The sequence below is a fragment of the Physcomitrium patens genome, chromosome 6 (genome assembly GCF_059467195.1).
Source record: "Physcomitrium patens ecotype Gransden chromosome 6, ASM5946719v1, whole genome shotgun sequence".
NCBI classification, from domain to species: Eukaryota; Viridiplantae; Streptophyta; class Bryopsida; order Funariales; family Funariaceae; genus Physcomitrium; species Physcomitrium patens.
Window position 1 is genome coordinate 10,811,328 of NC_143415.1, and position 17,830 is coordinate 10,829,157.

Here is a 17,830-nt window from a genome sequence, read left to right on the forward strand (position 1 = left end):
ACTAACTAAAGCTTTACCACTAGATTGATTTTCTTTCCTTTACAACTCCATTGTTTGCTCCCAATGCTAAGCATTGAGCTTGTCCACTAAACAAGAATTTTTTTGATACTACAATCCATTAGAATTGAGAGTTACTGGTTTGAGAGAAGATGTTGGAAAACACACTTCCAACTAAGACACACTGATGCATACTCATGCACTTCCAACATTTCCATTATCTTAATTACTATTAGATACATTTTTTTTAAATCATTAAAATTTTCTTCACATAAAAATCTTTGTGTTTTTATAATGAAAATATTATAACCCTGAAAAATGTATGTTTTACATTTATTAATATCTAACAAAGATTCTGAATGGACACAAAAGAATATGTGAAAACCCTTCGTCATGAATCCTAAACTACAGCTTCATCAATTTAAAAAAAGTTCATGAGAGCCTTTAAAATGTGAACTAAAAACATCATTCCCCTCTCTCTCTTTCTTTCTTTCCTTCTTTTTTCTCTCTTCCTATAACATATTAAAATATATATATATATATATATATATATGCCAACATATTAATTAAGATAATGAATTTGTATGTTCTCACTTTGGACTTCAACCTTCACACCAGAAGCCCAGTCTTTAGGAGACCCATCTGAGAACGACATCTGGATTTGTTGCTTGATTCCACATGTGACTACTGCTGATGCATCCAAAGAGGTAATAATTCGTTGTAGATTGACTCGGGCTCAGCTAGTCAGGGGAGACTTGGTCCAGATCAGGAGAGTGAGATGCGCGGTGCAGGAGATTCTCCAGCACAATGTTGAAGGCGTCCTGGAATGGTGCCACATCCGCGCCTGGCTCAGCGTAAATGATCTTCGGGATGATGTCGTTGATAATGACTCGACGCATTTTGATGCGGTCGTGTGAAGAGATCTTTCTTAAGAAATCCATCACGTTCACATTGCCTGTCTTGACGTCGTTCTCGGAGACATATACCGACCAGGAGGACATGTTGCGAGGCAGGTGCCAGGGGTACTGTGGATACGCCATGCAGGGGTTAAACAACACCATAATGCACCTTGCGACGAGGGGGTCGAACAAGGCACGTGGGGCTGTCGCGTGGCGATTGAATACAGAAGTGCGAGGTGAGGAAGACCTAGGTTATATGTGCGGGTAACAGGCACTTGTCGCGTTCGCATTCCAAGAATTTGCAGTCGTTGTTTGCCGATGCGTTGTGGCATTGGCGGATGAGAGTGTCACGTACATTATTCGGATCCAGGTGAAGGTCTTTGCCGACAAAGCTCGGTAGATTAGTTCCACTATGGGATTCCACTTGAGCTAGCCACCTGCGTATGTCGGAAGTCGATTTGGGGTGGAAGAAAGTGGGATGCGGCATGTCAATGTCGTTCCTGTGCCATGGATTGCGCTCGATGAGGAGTTTCGTCACTTTCTGCATCTTGGAGAATTCCAGCAACTTACTCCCTCAGTCCTCAGTGATCTGAAGCCTGAAATCCCAGGAGATATTGCCCAACACTAGCACGTGGTCAAGTCCCTCCAGCCGCGTTCAGGAAGGCTGCTTCTCGAGCCAGCGCACCAGCTGCCGGCCAAGAGCATCCTGCTTCTCATTCGTGGCATTAAGAGCCCAGTGCCACCGGATTACATCTACCCCACCATAATACGGAACGTAAAATAAGGGCGCCTTGCTTTGGTCATCCGTCCGACACCGATATTTCATAATTCAAAAATTGGAAACGAGCTCCAAGGAATACTGGTGCGTGTTGAACCACCGCTCAATGGGCTGCAGAATCTGAGAAGAGCGATTTTTCCTCTGGTCGGATGCAACCGGTTTGCCGAGTCCTGAATTCTCAAAGTACTCACAGAGGCCAAACCAGGGCAGAAGGGAATCACACCGTTTGACGAGGTCCACATTGAATTCCGGCGGCAGATCGTAGACGTATATGTACTTACCCCTGCATGAGCCTTATTTTGTGGTCGATGCATTCTGCGAGGCGGGAAACGACGTAGACCTAATTTCGTCGAGGATATGAAATACGAATCTATTGCCCCTCCTAATTAAATCGCCAGTTATGCGACAATCGCCGCCATGCAGGCTATTCTCTTTCTGCATCAAGGCGAGGGAAAGTTTCGTTCGGAGAATGTCCATCTCCTCCATTTCTACTGGCTTGTCAGGGTAGGAATCCTCTTCCTTTTCTTGAAAGTGGGGATCACTGGTTACCGGTGAATCCTCATCTTTCGCTGTAGTTGATACTGCTGAATCTTTTACCAATATTTTCTTCGGTGTCATGCCCGCTTGGCCTTCATTAGTGCTGGTCGCTTCACCTGAAGTCTTGGTTCTTTTGCCTGCAGTTAACTGTGACCTAGTATGAACTCGTGTGTCTCGACCGTCTCGCAAGCTAAGGGCCTCCTAAGAACACAAAAAACCAAGCGCTCAATCACTGTTTGAACCAATAGGCATGTCACGAACAGATCCGTATCCTAAGACAATTCAAATTTAGATTCTAAAGTCTCTGCATTAAAAAAATTTCTATCACGCCATTTTTCACAGCATTCAACTTTTCAATTTTCGTGCGGAGAGAACGGAAAGATGCGAAATACCTTCAAATGGATGGTTTCAGAAGCTCCAACTGCGTCAAGGTTGTCCTCTGGAATTTCCCTCTTCTGGTGCGCAGGTTTCACCTGATGCCGAAAGATGTGAAATTCCGCAACGGAGCTAAAAGGTGCAAGGCTAGAGGAGCTCCACACAATGCCGACTACGAGAAGACAAAAGGGTAGCAAAAGCTTTGTCCTGTGCCTAGCAGGGAGAACCTTGTGGCCATGACCTTGAGGGGCATTCTTCTCCCTCATTGATTATTATCACGTATTTGAACAGTAGTGCCGCACCTGCTCCAAGGTATCTCTTGATTCCTCTCAAGGACGTTTCAGCGGCATCGCCGTGTTTCCGGTCGTCCCTTGATGTTTACTTGTCCCTAAATAATCCATGCACCAATCAGTGCCCTGACCATTGCCCATGGATGGACACTAAACTTGAAAATTTTTAGGCTCCGAATCTTCGAGTCCTTTTCAATCATAAGAGTCATGAAAACAGGAGTCGAAGGGATGATGAAATGAGAATCAAAGCTAAACGCTGGATAGGACTACTAAGACTTGCTGGTGTGGACAATTTAATCACATGTGAATGCTATTGAAACAGTAGCGAACAAAGTACTTTGGTGGGGAACATGATATTAAAACAATTAACAAACACAGTACCACTGTGGGTAGCGTAAGAGCACACCAAGTAGAGGCGAAGGGCCTCTGACTAATTACTGTGGGTTGAGGGATAAGAGGGCTGACATGCTACGATGAACAGAGAAGACAAATTAGAGTTTTGGACATAAGTTCCAACACCACCTCTTGGACAAAGCCTGATCTAGTGTGTGTTTCTTTGCGATGGATGAGCTTTGAGGTTTGTGTGACGGTAGGCCTGGACGCCGGTTGATTTTGGCTCTTTGGGCTCTTCTAATTTGCTTTAGGGATTCTAATTGGCTAGGAAGCTTGAGCTTTGTCTGATCCCCGGACTAGTAGTAATGCAAGACGATGAGACCATTCGAGCCCCCTCTGAAGCTGCGGTGACTTCTTTACGTACACCAGGAGTAGATGAATTAAGGCAGCTTTGGTGTGAGTCTCGCGATGTTGGTTCAGAGGTTGTTTGACTCGTGAAATACTATGGAGTCAAGCTTGGGTACACACCCAGAGTGTAATTAAGTTGGTTGGATTGCGAAAAGGATGTGAAGGGATACAAGGGAGCGGATTTTAAGATGTTCAAAACTAGGGTAGCAGCAGAGGAATTTGTCCAAGGGTTTTCAGACCAAGTCTATTTCAACCAAGTTCGAACTTTGTTCTTAGTCAGAGGCCCTTCGCCTCTACTTGGTGGTTTAGATAACATGTCCGCGGGTTGTTCCTGCATGTTTGCGTAAACTACGTTGATTGTACCAGATTCTATTTTCTGTCTAGTAAGATGTCAATTCGTATCAAAATGTTTGGTTTTATCATGGAATACCAGATTGTGATATTATAATTCCATTTTGTTTGTCACATCCTAAGATGGTTGGGCCCGTACCTGGAATTTGAAATTCTTGTTACAGTCTTCGTAATCATATGGCTTTACACGTGCAGTTGGCTAGTGCTCCGTATTCCAACTCGCACGATGAGCGCGCCGTTGATGTTTGTTTGCGGGAGCTCCAGGAGATCGGTGAGATGCCAAGGTAGAATAGGCAGGCGGATGTGGATATAAAATAGTCGGGGTCTTGTGCAAAGTTTGCGTCGGAGAAGCCTTTTAGACGAGTTTCCTCCCCAGCTTTGTAGGAAATGCCGAGAAATGGGTGGCGGCGGACGTATCGCAAGAAGCCGCATGCGGCTTGAAGGTGAGCTTGCTGGGATGCGTTTGTATACCGGCTGTTCAGTTCGACGGCGAAAGCAAGTTCGGGCCGCGTTTTGGTGAGCTAATGGAGCTGTCCGATTAAGGCTCGATATAATAGAATGTCACAAAACGGGGTTCTGATGTCCTTGCTGAGTTTGGTACCTTCATGTAGGACAGATGAGAAGCTTCCATTTAGAATTGTGTGAGAAGATTGTGAGCGTAGCTTGTTTGATGAAGAAGGAGACCAACGGTACTGGTGGAGTACTCAACTCCCAGAAAACGCCAAATGGGGCCGAGATTCGTCATTACAAATTTGTGATGCAACTGTTGTTTTAACTCTAAAATGAGAGATATAGACATGCCGGTGATTTTTACGCCGTCCACATATAACAGGAGGATGACTGCGGGAGTCATGGCGGTAGTATGCATTTGGGTCGGCCTGAGAAAGGAGCATCTTTTTGCGTTGTAAGTAGCTGTCTATGTAGGAGTACCATGCGTGGGGACTTTGTTTCAAACCGTACAACGATCGGTGTATGCGGTAGACCATATGTTCGTGGCTAGGAAGGACAACACCGGGAGGTTTTTGAAGATAGACCTCCTTGTCAAGATGGTCGTTAAAAAAGCGGTTTATACAATGAGCTAATGAATCGGCCAGCAATTATCGGAAGCAATAGCAGCGACGGTATTGATAGTCTCCCAACGGACTACCAAGACAAAGATCTCTCGGTAATATATTCCACGTTGCTGTTAAAAACTCCTGCCGATGAGACGCGCCTTGTATGGCGTCGAAGAACCATCAAGTCCAGGTTTCAGTTTAAAGATCTATCGCGCTGTTATCAAGCGTTTACTAGAGGGTAATGAAACAAGAGACTACGTGTGGTTGTCGTGTATGGATTGAAGTTCCAAAGTCATGGCGCGCTGCCAGTGAGGGTTGCGAGAGGCCTCCAAAAAAGAGATATTTTCCCCACCTTCCATGTTGCATGCAACTGCCTTGGAGTAAGCACTAAAGTCATTAAATCTTGCAAGAGGTTGGCAATCGCGGCGGGGACGCTGAGAAAGAGATGGGGGGACCACGAGCGTAGGCACACAGGAGACACTCGGGTCTATCGGTGCTGGTGCAGGAATTAGGTGTGGAGACCGAGGTTGCGGTGAAGGTGGAGCCGGTGTATCCTGGACAAAGAATAGAATATGCGGTGGTGTGGGAGCAGCATCGCTTAGGTGTGCCGTAAGGAGGATCGCGATTCCATCAGATGTTGAAGATGAAGACGGACTGTTATATCAGCTTTGCGACATACCCAAAAGATCTGTCGCAGGTAAAGCGAGTTCGGGAACGTTGGGTGTATTAGATGACATATTTGAAAGAGGAGGTCCTCTCATAATCGGTGTTGGATCCAGTTTTGTTGGGAGAAGAGACGCAGATTCAGCTTCAAGTATTTGTACATCAGCCAAGTTTAGAACCTTATTAGTGGATGGATCATAACATCGCCAGCCTTTTACCTGTATGTCGTAGCTTAATAGGATGCAAGGTCGAGACTTGGGGTTGAGTTTTGATCGAAGTGCTTTGGATTGTTGTACGTACACAGCGGATCCGAAAATGCGGAGATGAGCCACGGTGGGTTTAGTTCCTGTGAAGATCTCCTCGGGCTCTTATCTGGGCTAGTTTTAAATGGGCGCAGGTTGAGGATGAGGGTGGCAGCCCGAACAGCCTCACTCCGAAAGTGAGGCGGCAGTTTTCTATCAAGCAAGAGAAATCAAACAATGTCCTGCAGGGACCAATTCCGGCGTTCTGCAACGCCATTGGAATGTGGGGTATAAGACTGCGTAAGCTCACGAGTGATGCCGGCTGCCAATAAGAAGCTGGTGAATGATTTTGACAAGTATTCGCCTCCGTTGTTGGTGCAGAGTGTACAAATGTTTTGTCTAGAAGAGTTCTTGATCTCTGCTTTAAATTGTCGGAACTTTTGAAAAGTATTGGTCTTGTATTGCATGAAGTAAGTTCAAAGTTTTTTTAAATAATTGTCAATAAAAGTCATTAAGTAATATGCGCCACCTAAAGGATTGTACAGGAAAGAGGCCACAGGTGTCGGAGTGGTTGGTTTTGAGAATTCCAGAGGCGCAATGCTGAGCTAATCTCAAAATCTTTTTTCTATTCTGCTTACCGAGAAGACAGGTTTTACAAGGGCTAGAAGGTCCTGAAAAGGTGGGGAGTCCGAGAACGATTCGATGCTGAGTCATTCTGGATAATCCCCTTGTGTGATAATGTTCAAGGCGGGCATGCCATATGTTTGTTATGTTTGATTTGGGGCAGCAGTGGAGAACTTTGACGTGGCCGATGATGTTGGATTACGTTGATGTGATCTGTTATCAACTATTGTGGATAGATCGAGTTGATACAACCCATTGCCACGATCTCGTTTGGCATATGTGACTAGGGAGTGATCTTGCCGTCGACAAATAAAGCACCTTTTCGCGACGAACTCAAGACTCGTGTCTTTTCAGCTACATAGCCAACAGAGATTAGATTTTTTACATTTCTATGGATTTTATTCATTGATCATAGATAAATTGCCGATTGCTGTCACTGAATGACTGTGTCCACTTACAGATCGGACTCTATGACCGCTGGAAGGACGCACAGAAGAGAAAGCATGGTGATTGCCTATGATGTGGTTGGATGAGCCATAATCCAAATACCACTTAATCTTGGAATTGCTAGAATCTACAGAATTAATTTCCAATTGAGAGAAGCAAGCATTGGCTACTTGATGGGCGATGACGTCGTCATGTTGATAGAAATCCCCTCCGCTGGACGACAAGGATTATTCGATTTCGACTTGATGTGCTTATTTATCCATGGTGTGAGTGCGTTGCTTTTGTAATAACCAATGCTCTCAGTCATTCGCCCTGTTGATATGAGCTTTGGTGTCACACTCGCATTCAAAGTGACTCGCCTCACCACAAAAGTTGCAGCAGTCGGGTAATCGGGGCCGCCGGCCTTGAAGCGGGGTTGGTACGATGAGATTGAACCTATCTGGTTTTAATCCTCGCAATAGAGATTTTAGATTCCACATCCTAGTAACATGGGAGCTTGTCGCAATGCAGTGTCATTCTCTTAAAAAATGCATACTTGTCAGTAAACCCAGATCCCCTGGTTGTCTGGCCACTCCAAGTGATATTGTTATGGGATCAAACAGTCACTTGTTTGATATGGTCTTTGAGCCGTGTCTAGTGCCTTGGGTTGTGCAAGTTGTCCACCAAAGTTGGAGCTAAACTCTATCTATTCGCTGAAATTTGCGACTGCTTGATCCACCATTGTATTAATGGCGAAGTCAACCATTTGAGGTACAACTGCTAGAGAAGGAGATAAGAACGAAATATGTGATCACTGTGACGTATGGTATTACAAGGTGAAAGATGGAATGAGTGGCTATGCTATCACTAAGAGGAGATCACCTCTTTCCTAATTGTCCTGGAAAAGGAGCTCTGATACCATATTGAAACAATAGCGAACAAAGTACCTTGGTGGGTAACATGATATTGAAACAATTATCAAACACAATACCACTGTGGGAAGAGTCAGAGCACACCAAGTAGAGGCGAAGGGCCTCTGATTAAATACTGTGGGTTGAGCGATAAGAGGGCTGACATGCTACGATGAACAGAGAAGACGAATTAGAGTTTTGGACATAAGTTTCAACAAATGCTACTCTTTAAAGACGTGTGGGCATGGTTTCCCTGTAGGAGTCGGCAGTTTCATGTGCTGACATGGCACCAACTCTTCCAGCTGCCAAATGGAGAGGCTGGCATCATTTTTTCCCATGTTGGTCGCCATTGTTTGAATTTTAACGTTCAAAACAGAATTCTAAAACTATTCTTTTCATACTAATCAACTACCAGCTTGAGTATAGGTAATAAAACTAATTAAATTTTTTTGTGGCAACTTCTAATCGTTTTTTATTTTAATTAATACGTTCTAAAAGTCCCCGATATATTTACCTAATTCATTTTGATTTTATTTTTCTCCTCTCCTCAAAAATAAATCCAGTATACAATTTTTGGTCAAAAATTGTTCAAACAACTTCCTAAATTCAAATAGTTACGTTGGTTTCTGTTTTGTTTTTGGATAGAAAATTATTGCACTTGAAAGGGCACAAATTACATAGACAACCATTACAAACAATTCGTTCTAAGCTATCAACTTCTAACAACTATTTCCAATACAGTTGGTGCATGAAAAACGATTGACAAGTATTACTCACATCATATAACAGACATCATTTTTTAAATCGAAATGCTTCAATAATCAATTAAAAGATGTTGAGTCTGACGGCTATAGAGAGGGTACCTGCAGGCACATCATCTACATGGCAAGGTTTGGTCATTCAAAATTAGGCAAGGCTTTCGCTTGGTCCTAGGCCAACCTGCATTAACTGTGTGAGACCACACTTCTTCTGTGAGGAGACATAATTACTTAGCAATCTTGGATTTTCATTACCGTTCTCAAATCTTCTCAAAGGACTTCCTCCACTCCCACACAAGCCCTAACCTTCTAGGCGATTCGTCAGTGAAAGTAACTTCTCTTTTTTCGAATTTACACGTACACATGTATATATATAAGTCTCTGTATCTGTGTGTCCTTAAGGAGTAAATGCCATCTAAGAGATGACAATCTCAAGCCGCCATGGATAAACCTTTCTCTTTCACTCCAGGGAATTGAAAATACAACTTTTCAGCTCCTGGGGAAGTCCAAAAGAATAGCGAATAGTACGTATTGGTTAATACATACTCTTGTTCAGATAATCAACAAGGTTATAACAGATAAATATTGAGAAGTAAACAGAGGGCTAAGATACAAACATCTATGTGCAGATAAAGGTGTTAGCATAAAAGCAAACCCACCAGAGAACATTAGCAGAGCATCAGTATTGTTGTTGAGAGGAAGACTGCACTAAGAGGACTTCTTGAAGCTGATGTGCACTACGAAAACTGTGACTGACACTGGACCACTCGAGGACAATTCTCTCTACACCAATTTACAGGAGCTTCATATTATAATGCTTGTTGAGTGTAGTAGACACAGTGCAGACAAGGAGAAGGAACGTACGGAACCATGAGATACAACTCAAGGTCACAGAGGCTTACCTCAGATCTTTGGGGAGTTCAATTCAGCTCGAGATTTGGAGAATACATCATAGTACGAGTTTGGTATGATGCGAGTTGTTTTCGAATAGTTCACAGGATGCATAGTGGATCCACACCATATATGTGGAAAAAGGTATCAAGACTGGATTTGGTTCCATGACAGGCGTTAGTTTTAGAACATTGGGTGAATGCAAGATGTAAAACATGCAACAGTATTCTGAGCTTATTATGTGCACATTTCTCGTATAGTATGACAATGGGACAACCCTGGTCCCAGATATTGTTAGACTATTCCATTTCTTGAACAAAAAAGTGACTTCACTGGCACCTTTTCAGACACATAAACAAGACAGGTCGCCTGCACACTTGTAAGTACTGGTCCATGAAGGGAATAAAAAATTGATAATAACTTCCCTAGAGCAGAAGTAGCAAATCTTCCTGCACAATAATACCATATATCGAATCAGGGAGAAACAATTATTTTAGGCTACCAACGTTACATTGAAGGTGCATTAGCCCATCAAGCACCAATAAAATTTGGGGTTACGCCAATCAACTGCTCAATAACTTCCACTTAAACGATGCTTGTGGCATGGTGGAGTTTCACCTGTACTTCGAAATACAGTTGAAGAAAGATAAATATTCTGACCGGAGAATGTTTAACAAATCCCCACTCTCCATGGATCGGCAGTGAGAGCGATAGATTGTAACATCTCAATTGTTGTTGTGTAATTTAAGGTGCGGCAAGTTATCAATTCAATCGTGTACACGTTGCGGGTTCTCGTTTTCCCAATAAAAGACGGAGATTCTTGCAAAATAACTTCGCGCTAATAAACGATCCACGTTACTGCTAGAGCGAACATGGGTTACCAAAGAATCTGCACAGGCATAAATGCTCCGTCATGCAATCTCCATCAGCCAGGGAAACTCAAGGAAGAATAGTAACACAAATATCAAATGATGATTTATGTTGTGGAATTGTTGGAGGAGCGGGCTTTGAACGATTGAGTATGTTAGTGACGATCCAATTTAATGCGTGCTGAGACCTGAAAACAGTCCAAACGAGGCTATGTTAGAAGGACATTGCAGCAGGCTGTAACAACGATCAAGTGCGGCAAAGTAAAGGAAAACTTAAAGATCTTCGGAACTTTGAGATAAAATTAAAGAAGAGTCTATTTAAAATCTGAAACAAAGGACAGTGGTAGAGTTACGAATTTAGAAATCAATGATGCAAATGGAATGTATCCCACGGACGGTGAAGGATCGAAAAAAATTGAGATTAAGGAGATGTGATATTTCATAAACCGCGATAGAAAGAACTCACTTCCATGGCATGTGATCTGTAAACATTGAAGGAGAAATAGTAAGGTCCTGGAACTCTCGTCGATCAGCCGCCAGAGCACGGTAGCTTGACATATCTTCCGTTGGCCATGGGTTCCAGATTGAAGACCTCCAGGATACAGACGGCTCCTCGTCGCGCACAATATGTATCACCTTTCCAGGCAGAAGCATTTCAGGACAATAATCTTCTTCTAATGTATCGTCAGCTGCAATATTGGGAAACTCAGAACCCATTTCAGTTGGCAAGATGGATCCTCTTTGCCTCACGATATCATGATTATTACTTTCAGAATTGGCATCGTCCTCATGGGTCCAGCTTTCATGCAACTGCATGTCTATTGCCACACTTAGTCCTTTGTCGATTCCAATTGGATTAGGAGGAACCAACCTTGTCAGCAACCCTTCTCCGTGATTCTCGTCTTCGGATGATAAGGAATTATGTCGACTGTTTCGTTGAGTTGACAAGCTCTTCTCATAACGATCAACTTCTTCGCTGAGGGGAATTGCCTCGTGGTGTTGAGACATTTTGAGCGCACATAAGCAAGAGTGAGCACACAAGAATACTCCACCTTTGACAACGTATGGCAGCCTCTGTGTGCAAGTTAGCTTTGTATAGTCGCTCTCTTTTTGGGATAAAGGCAGACCAGTTCTAGGAGCTCCGTCAACGTTATTGCTGCTTCCTGATGAGCAACTGTGAAATAGATAGCTACATGATTCGCTTGACATGTTTACATTAGAAAAAAACAACCGTTGGCCTTCAGCACTCTTTTCTGTTTCTGAATTAGCAGCCTCTGATAAGGCGCCCAGAGCATTAGTGCGCAATCGCGTTATCGATGCCACAGAGAGACGGGATGCAAACTCGTCATGGTAGACCACACTGCACTTGCCATCAGAAATGTCGAGTTGTGAGATGCGGGGGCACACAACTGTTGTTCAACACTTTTTTGTCAAATTGATTCCGTACAATATCATGATGAAAATATTACGCAGAATGATGTTGACACCAATATCTCCAGAAATCTGTGTTTTAATTGCACATCTAACCTGGTGATGAAGTCTTGACATGCCTCAGCTGTGTCTTTGTCTACACATGGTAGGACTCCAAACGCATAGACACGCAAATTCGGATACCGTTTGTACAACTGTCACATAGAGAAAACTGTTGCTTTGGGACATCTTCGGAGGGGGTTTGGAAAAAGAAATCTCTTCATAATAGCACACATTAAAACAATGGGTTTGCAAAACTATGACTCTCTCCAATATATTTACTCAAATAAAAGTGTGGCAAGTTCACAAAAGAAGCTGAGAGGCAAATGATTTGCATCAGTAGATCACTGCCGGTGGAACTTCCTTATTATCATAACTTAATCCAATATCAACCGCGGAAGAACACATTCTACTCGGCAGATAACCTATACAATCATCGAAAACCTTCAAGGAGGTTATACATAAGATATCATATAACATAAACAATCACATCGGTGTCGATTATTCATACCCTCAAACCTGTTAGAGCACCAATTGCACCTCCTAACGAGTGTCCCACAATTCGCAGGTCATATCCTTCACAATCTCCTCCAGGACCCAACAATCTTGAAAGCAATCCTTGCCGAGCATCTCCTTTCGGCACCTCGCTAGCTAAAAATCCATTTGTAGCCACGAATGTTCGCAATCAGCGAAGAAAACAGGGCACTAAACCTATCTACCTTTATAATTCGCCTACATAAATGAGCTGGCCACAGAAAGTATTATGTAGAGGTCCCAAGATGTCGAAAGGCCTTAGTCGTGAGTGAATTTTCTTTGCTACCGGATAAATGAGGTTCATATACAATACAGCCACCCTTTCGATCCCTCCACGAAGTTCACGAGCTAAAGAAATGTGTTCTACAAACCTGTGGGACCCCCGATAGAAGCAAAATCAGAAGCAGCCATGACGTCATCGTCAACCTCAGCCAAATTATCGAGCTGCATTGAGAGCTCGCGAGCTGCTTCAATTATTCCGCTATGTGCATAATGAGATCCCTTATTCACCTTCTGCTTTAACTCCTCTGGAACATGTGGTCCTCTGTATTCAAAAAAAGAATTTTGAATTGGCTGGAGCTAGATTTACCGCTCTCACTCACAGATATATTTATTGGGAAACAACCCAACATCACGCGAACATAGTGTGAAGAAGTCTTTATGTTTCTCGAAGAAGGCAGAAAATTAGCAAAGGCTACAGAAGAGAGAGTTCTTACTCCAACAAACCCAGCAAGTCCGAGTCAGCAAGTTTAGATACTTTGCTCAGCCCATCTGTAAGCAAATCTTCAGGAGTCTCTGTTCCACGAACTGCCACCAGTACTACCCGAAGTTTTTTCAAAACCACCACAAAGTATGCCGACTCCCTTTTCGTCTTCAGTGAAAATGCACACGCCATGAAAAAAGATCAATGCCTAAATAACACCACGGTCTATTTGTTTCACATGCTTGATTTTGAGACTATTCTTTGCGCTTTCCCCATCTGAGAGCTTTTTTTCAAAATAAACTCTCCAACACATGAGAAAATCAGAGCAAGGCATGAGGGTGAAGTTTACATTACATCAAGATTAGACACCACATGCAGGAGAAAATGCAGTGAGAACTGACACCAATAGGATATAATTTGGTAAGTATACCTGCAGCACACGACCTTTAATAAGACGGGCATCCGGTTCAGGAGGTAATCGTGAATGCCGAAGAAATGCAGCAGTATGACCCCTCCACCAGTTATCTCCTTCCAAAACACCTGGACGCCTGTGAGTGATAAGATAACATTTTAATAAGGTCCTCTACGATGAAAATCATAGCAAAAAGAGTTAACTCACTGTTACAGTAAAACCTCTACCAATATGTGATGGAGTTGTAGAAACACTTCGGTAACAGCCATATGATCCATCGTGATCAAAAATCCAAATTGTTAGGCTAATCATTGCCAATGACTAGCATAGGTAACCAGCATAGAACTAGTTTGCTACATTTCCTAGTTTGTAGCTCTGAAGTGAATGTTTAGACAACCTGCTTCGCCCAGAAAGAGTAAAATGAGATGTACCTGCCGCATTTCCAGAAGGAACACACACCTTGGCTATAAAGCCACATTAACAGCCAGCAAGACGGATAGCGTCCGACTTCAAGCAACGGTCCCTGAAAAAAAAATGTATAAATATATATATGGATGTGTGTGTGTGTGAGTTAAAGGGTTTTTAGAGGAGAATTAGTACCACAAAAAATGTTAAATGTAACCCTCACAGAACGATCAAGAATGATCCTGAGACTAGAATGAGGTGCTGGTTCTTAACACAGATCATAATACCTAGCGTTACGTTTATCAGGAATAATCATAGAAGGAAAGGGTGTAACTTGGATGCTGCAAAATTGAAATTGAAGCTGGCACTTACAGTATATGCCGCCACAGCATAAGGATGAAGAACACTAGCTTCACGAATTTGATCCTCCAGTGCAAGCACTTGCATTTCACTTTGAAGCGATTGTTGTTTAACGTCACGCAGCATTGACACCCCTGTTAAATTTAAGACACCGAACTTGTGTCATCATTAAGTTCAACGCCATCATGTGAAGATATGTTCCACGTGCTTTGTCTGTTCAAGTGAGGGAAGGCTAATGACTCTGATGCCTAGGTTCTTTCAGCATGATACATACACTAAGAACACTAAAAAGCGACTAGCAATCAAGTGATCCTGGTTAGTGAAGCAGGGTTCGTGAGCTGATATAAACCTTAAAATCAGGTCCTTCACATTCAGCGAAACTGTCAACAGGGATCAATCAAGACACATAGATCTCAAATTCAACAAAATCTAAATGAAGGTTGACAGGAAATCGAGTAAACTTTACCCCCTAAAACTTCCAAATGGCTGCAGCCTTTAGCCCTATAAGTAACCATTCCACCCAACAATTTAGCAACCGCACTTACTTCCTCATTCTGTTCTTGTTCACTGCAGTGTGAAGAAATATCACCGTTGCGTTAAAACAGGTGTAAAAATTGGTTTTTTGAATCTGAAATAATTGTATCTCGTCAAAAGTGGAGGGTAGAACAGCAAAGAAGCGTATAGTTATATCACTGATGACTTAGGGCACCAATTTCCATTGAGCTAAACAGATCAGCCATATCAAGCGGAAGCACGTCATTCAGATTGTACATGCATTAGTGGTGTTGTTATTTAGGTTACACATCCATTTAAATCAGTCAAAAAAATTATGTTCTCCAGACTACAGAAAAGAAACTCTTCATGAACCCCTTCCTTGTAAAGTTATGAAGACAAATTTTCCGTTTTCAATGAGTATTTGTAACGAAAATATCAGCGGAAAAAATAAAGGATGTGAAACATACAGATAGCGGCGTCGCCCCAAGCAGAAAAGAGCTTCACGAATACGACAACGAAAAGCTTCATTGTAATGAGCCCTCCAAGCGTCATTGGTCTTGTAGAGTGAACACCACGATATTACGTCAGACCCCGTGAACCAACTAAAGATGATTACTACCACATTGGCTAATGGTAAAACCGAAAGAAGATTTTGAAGCCGCTGATCACTGTTGCCTGCCATGGAAACTTTCAAATTTGAAATCAGAATTCTAGGCTCATCCGACATATCAATGACACTACTACTCATCCTACTATCCAAGACATCAAAGGATGAAACACATACAAATTTTCCTACAGGAAAATTAGGAATCGCCGGTGCTTACTGTGCTGTTTGTGATCACGGCTTCTAATCATGAGCCATGCAACCAATACTTGTGAAATCAACACTAATGTGCCAAGGCGGTTCCACCAGAACCACAGCATATACCAGCGCTGCTTCTGGAGCACACAAGCAGAAATTCAAGCACAGTGACTTCAGCCACAGCATTCTTTGAGGAACGACACCCGAAGTCTTCATATAAATGCCTAACTTCAAATACCGACACAAGCTGAATACACCAGACAAAGTAAGATTGCAGGCGACGAATCAATTTAACAGAAGATTATTGAAATGATATATATATGCAAACATTATGATACACACAATGATACGCTGGACAGTAAGATGGCGTAATTCACAGTGCCGTGCCCTAAGATTACGGAAAACTAAAGTCTGTATAATAAATTTTAAAATGCTCACCCGCTGATCGATTTCAATTGCCTCGGGGTCAATTTTAGCTTCCAAGCAGTCCGTAGGTGGCTTCTTCGTACTCATAACCGATGCGGTCATGGCTTGGATAAATCCATTGACAATTAGCCAAATCACCCGGACCAACGCTGTAGCTGCCAGAAAAATTGCATATCCCACTTCTGTAGGATATTTTGACTGCATCTGCGCGGTTGCGACACAAACCCCTAAGGCGAATAAACTCAGATTCATCAATATCAATATCAAAATCACCCCCCTCACGGCCTTCAACAGTTGAAGCCGTGGCTTCTCTGATCCAGGCTCTACCATGTTGGGACATGTGCCTGACGACTCAACTCCTGAACTTAATCAAGCTTGCAGAGACACGTGACTATGCAAGCCCAACAAGTAGTCACGTAATCGCCTTCCAAAATATTATCTTTGCTACGATCTGCACGCACACAAATGTGCTGATTAGCAAATGTTTTTAACTGCAGGTGTTGTCCGTCAATGAGATAGCTGAAGGCGACTTCTGGAATTGACTTGAGCTTTCTGTACTTACAACCACTTAAAGGCAAGTTCCTAAACTCTCCAACAATTGTTGCATTACTCAGCACAACTAAATCAGATTGTCAAATTCCATGCTTGTGACACATGAGAAACTGGAACTAGGGAAGATTGTGAGCATAGTAACATAGAAAGCTTGTATTCAGAGAATTTACAAAGACAAAAACAGACACGAGTGCAAACCGTAGTTCAAAAAAATTTAGGATGCTTTCAAGTCAGCTAGATTACCTGTTGTAGACAAATCATGATCTCAGTGACAATTAAGAGAGAGGATGCCCTACCTGAACTTACGAAACTCTGTCAACAATATAGCATACCACAACAAAAGGTTGCTAGAGGCAAGACAACTACAGTTAAACCTGGCCATAGCACTATGCATAAGCAATTCGGTGAGGGTCGAAGAATACTGGACGATAAACTACTAACATTATAGCCGTTCCTACAAAGTCAAAAAAGTCAGGTATAATGGTAAGTTGCATCGAACGTTCAAGATGCTTAAAATTTCTAAAACTAATACGCCACAACTCGTAAAAGACTTCCGTACTTCTATTCAGCTAGAAACGTTGATATTTTCTTTTGACAACTTCCAACTCCGATCTGCAGCCGATTATCTAAAGGTTCCAATGGGCAGAAGGAGCCACTAGAATAGAGTTCGATATATTCAACCAAGAGGTTAAGATCCTACTGATCCTATTTGTCTTCTTAACCGTTTCTCCTGCCTGCGCTCCACCACTTCACGAAGAGAATCTCTTCGATGTCCTCAGATAGACATGAAGACGCAAAAGTATTTGTCATGAGCACGGCACCAACAAATCGGTCACAAAAGGAAGCGCTTCACATGAAGCAGCATTACAGTCATGCACACTCTTCAGTAAAACACTGGAAAAGTTCACAACCTCCATTTCTTCGCACATGCTAAGAATCTTTCCGAGATTGAATTCGCACGGAACTTGCATTCCCAAATCATCATTCCCGAACCCAGATATCGAAGCTCCGCGTGACGTGACTAGGAATAATGCATACCCCCCTTTGACCACCTCCGCGGGGACCTAGGCATGCAAAGTCTACATCATGGCTATCTGTCGGGACTGATCCACCTAGTCAGACTAAACTGCTCACTATTGCCTCAAGCATCCCCTACCTCGCAACTCCATTAACCAGCATTCCTAGAATTCCCTCACCCCTCGTCGCCGTGAGAGTCCGCTTCAATTCGCCTTGGAGCCCCAACGCACGACCGATTGACCCTGTA

General features: G+C 42.9%; 1 protein-coding gene and 1 long non-coding RNA gene across 11 annotated transcripts; one reads left to right on the forward strand and one right to left on the reverse strand.

Moving 5' to 3' along the window:
- The first annotated feature begins 3,422 nt into the window (after window positions 1–3,422).
- On the forward strand, window positions 3,423–7,227 carry LOC149989149 (uncharacterized). Of its 4 annotated transcripts, none has more exons than XR_016503322.1 (3): window positions 5,525–5,720; window positions 6,084–6,267; window positions 7,013–7,227. It is a non-coding gene; the product is annotated as an uncharacterized LOC149989149 (long non-coding RNA). The 4 variants fall into 4 exon arrangements; XR_016503321.1 differs by lacking the exon at window positions 7,013–7,227 and adding an exon at window positions 6,464–6,572; XR_016503323.1 differs by lacking the exon at window positions 7,013–7,227 and having other exon boundaries at window positions 3,423–5,720; window positions 6,084–6,884.
- Window positions 7,228–9,747: 2,520 nt separating this feature from the next.
- Window positions 9,748–17,592, reverse strand: LOC112283095 (uncharacterized). 7 transcript variants are annotated; one of them, XR_016503319.1, is made up of 15 exons: window positions 16,810–17,239; window positions 16,027–16,465; window positions 15,611–15,725; window positions 15,254–15,473; window positions 14,758–14,858; window positions 14,304–14,425; window positions 13,958–14,049; window positions 13,545–13,662; window positions 13,128–13,282; window positions 12,783–12,955; window positions 12,389–12,528; window positions 11,935–12,032; window positions 10,874–11,767; window positions 10,157–10,595; window positions 9,748–9,987 (listed from the first exon to the last, which is right to left on the reverse strand). XR_016503319.1 is itself a non-coding variant. In XM_024521407.3 (14 exons), the coding sequence occupies exons 2-14, from the start codon at window positions 16,342–16,344 to the stop codon at window positions 10,478–10,480; spliced, it is 2,664 nt and encodes an 887-aa protein (XP_024377175.1). In that variant the 5' UTR covers window positions 16,345–16,465; window positions 17,478–17,592; the 3' UTR covers window positions 9,748–10,477. The 7 variants fall into 7 exon arrangements, 5 of the variants coding, with proteins under 5 accessions (XP_024377175.1, XP_024377177.1, XP_090107345.1 ...); XR_016503320.1 differs by having other exon boundaries at window positions 15,254–15,461; window positions 16,810–16,967; XM_024521407.3 differs by lacking the exon at window positions 16,810–17,239 and adding an exon at window positions 17,478–17,592 and having other exon boundaries at window positions 9,748–10,595.
- Window positions 17,593–17,830: the final 238 nt, after the last annotated feature.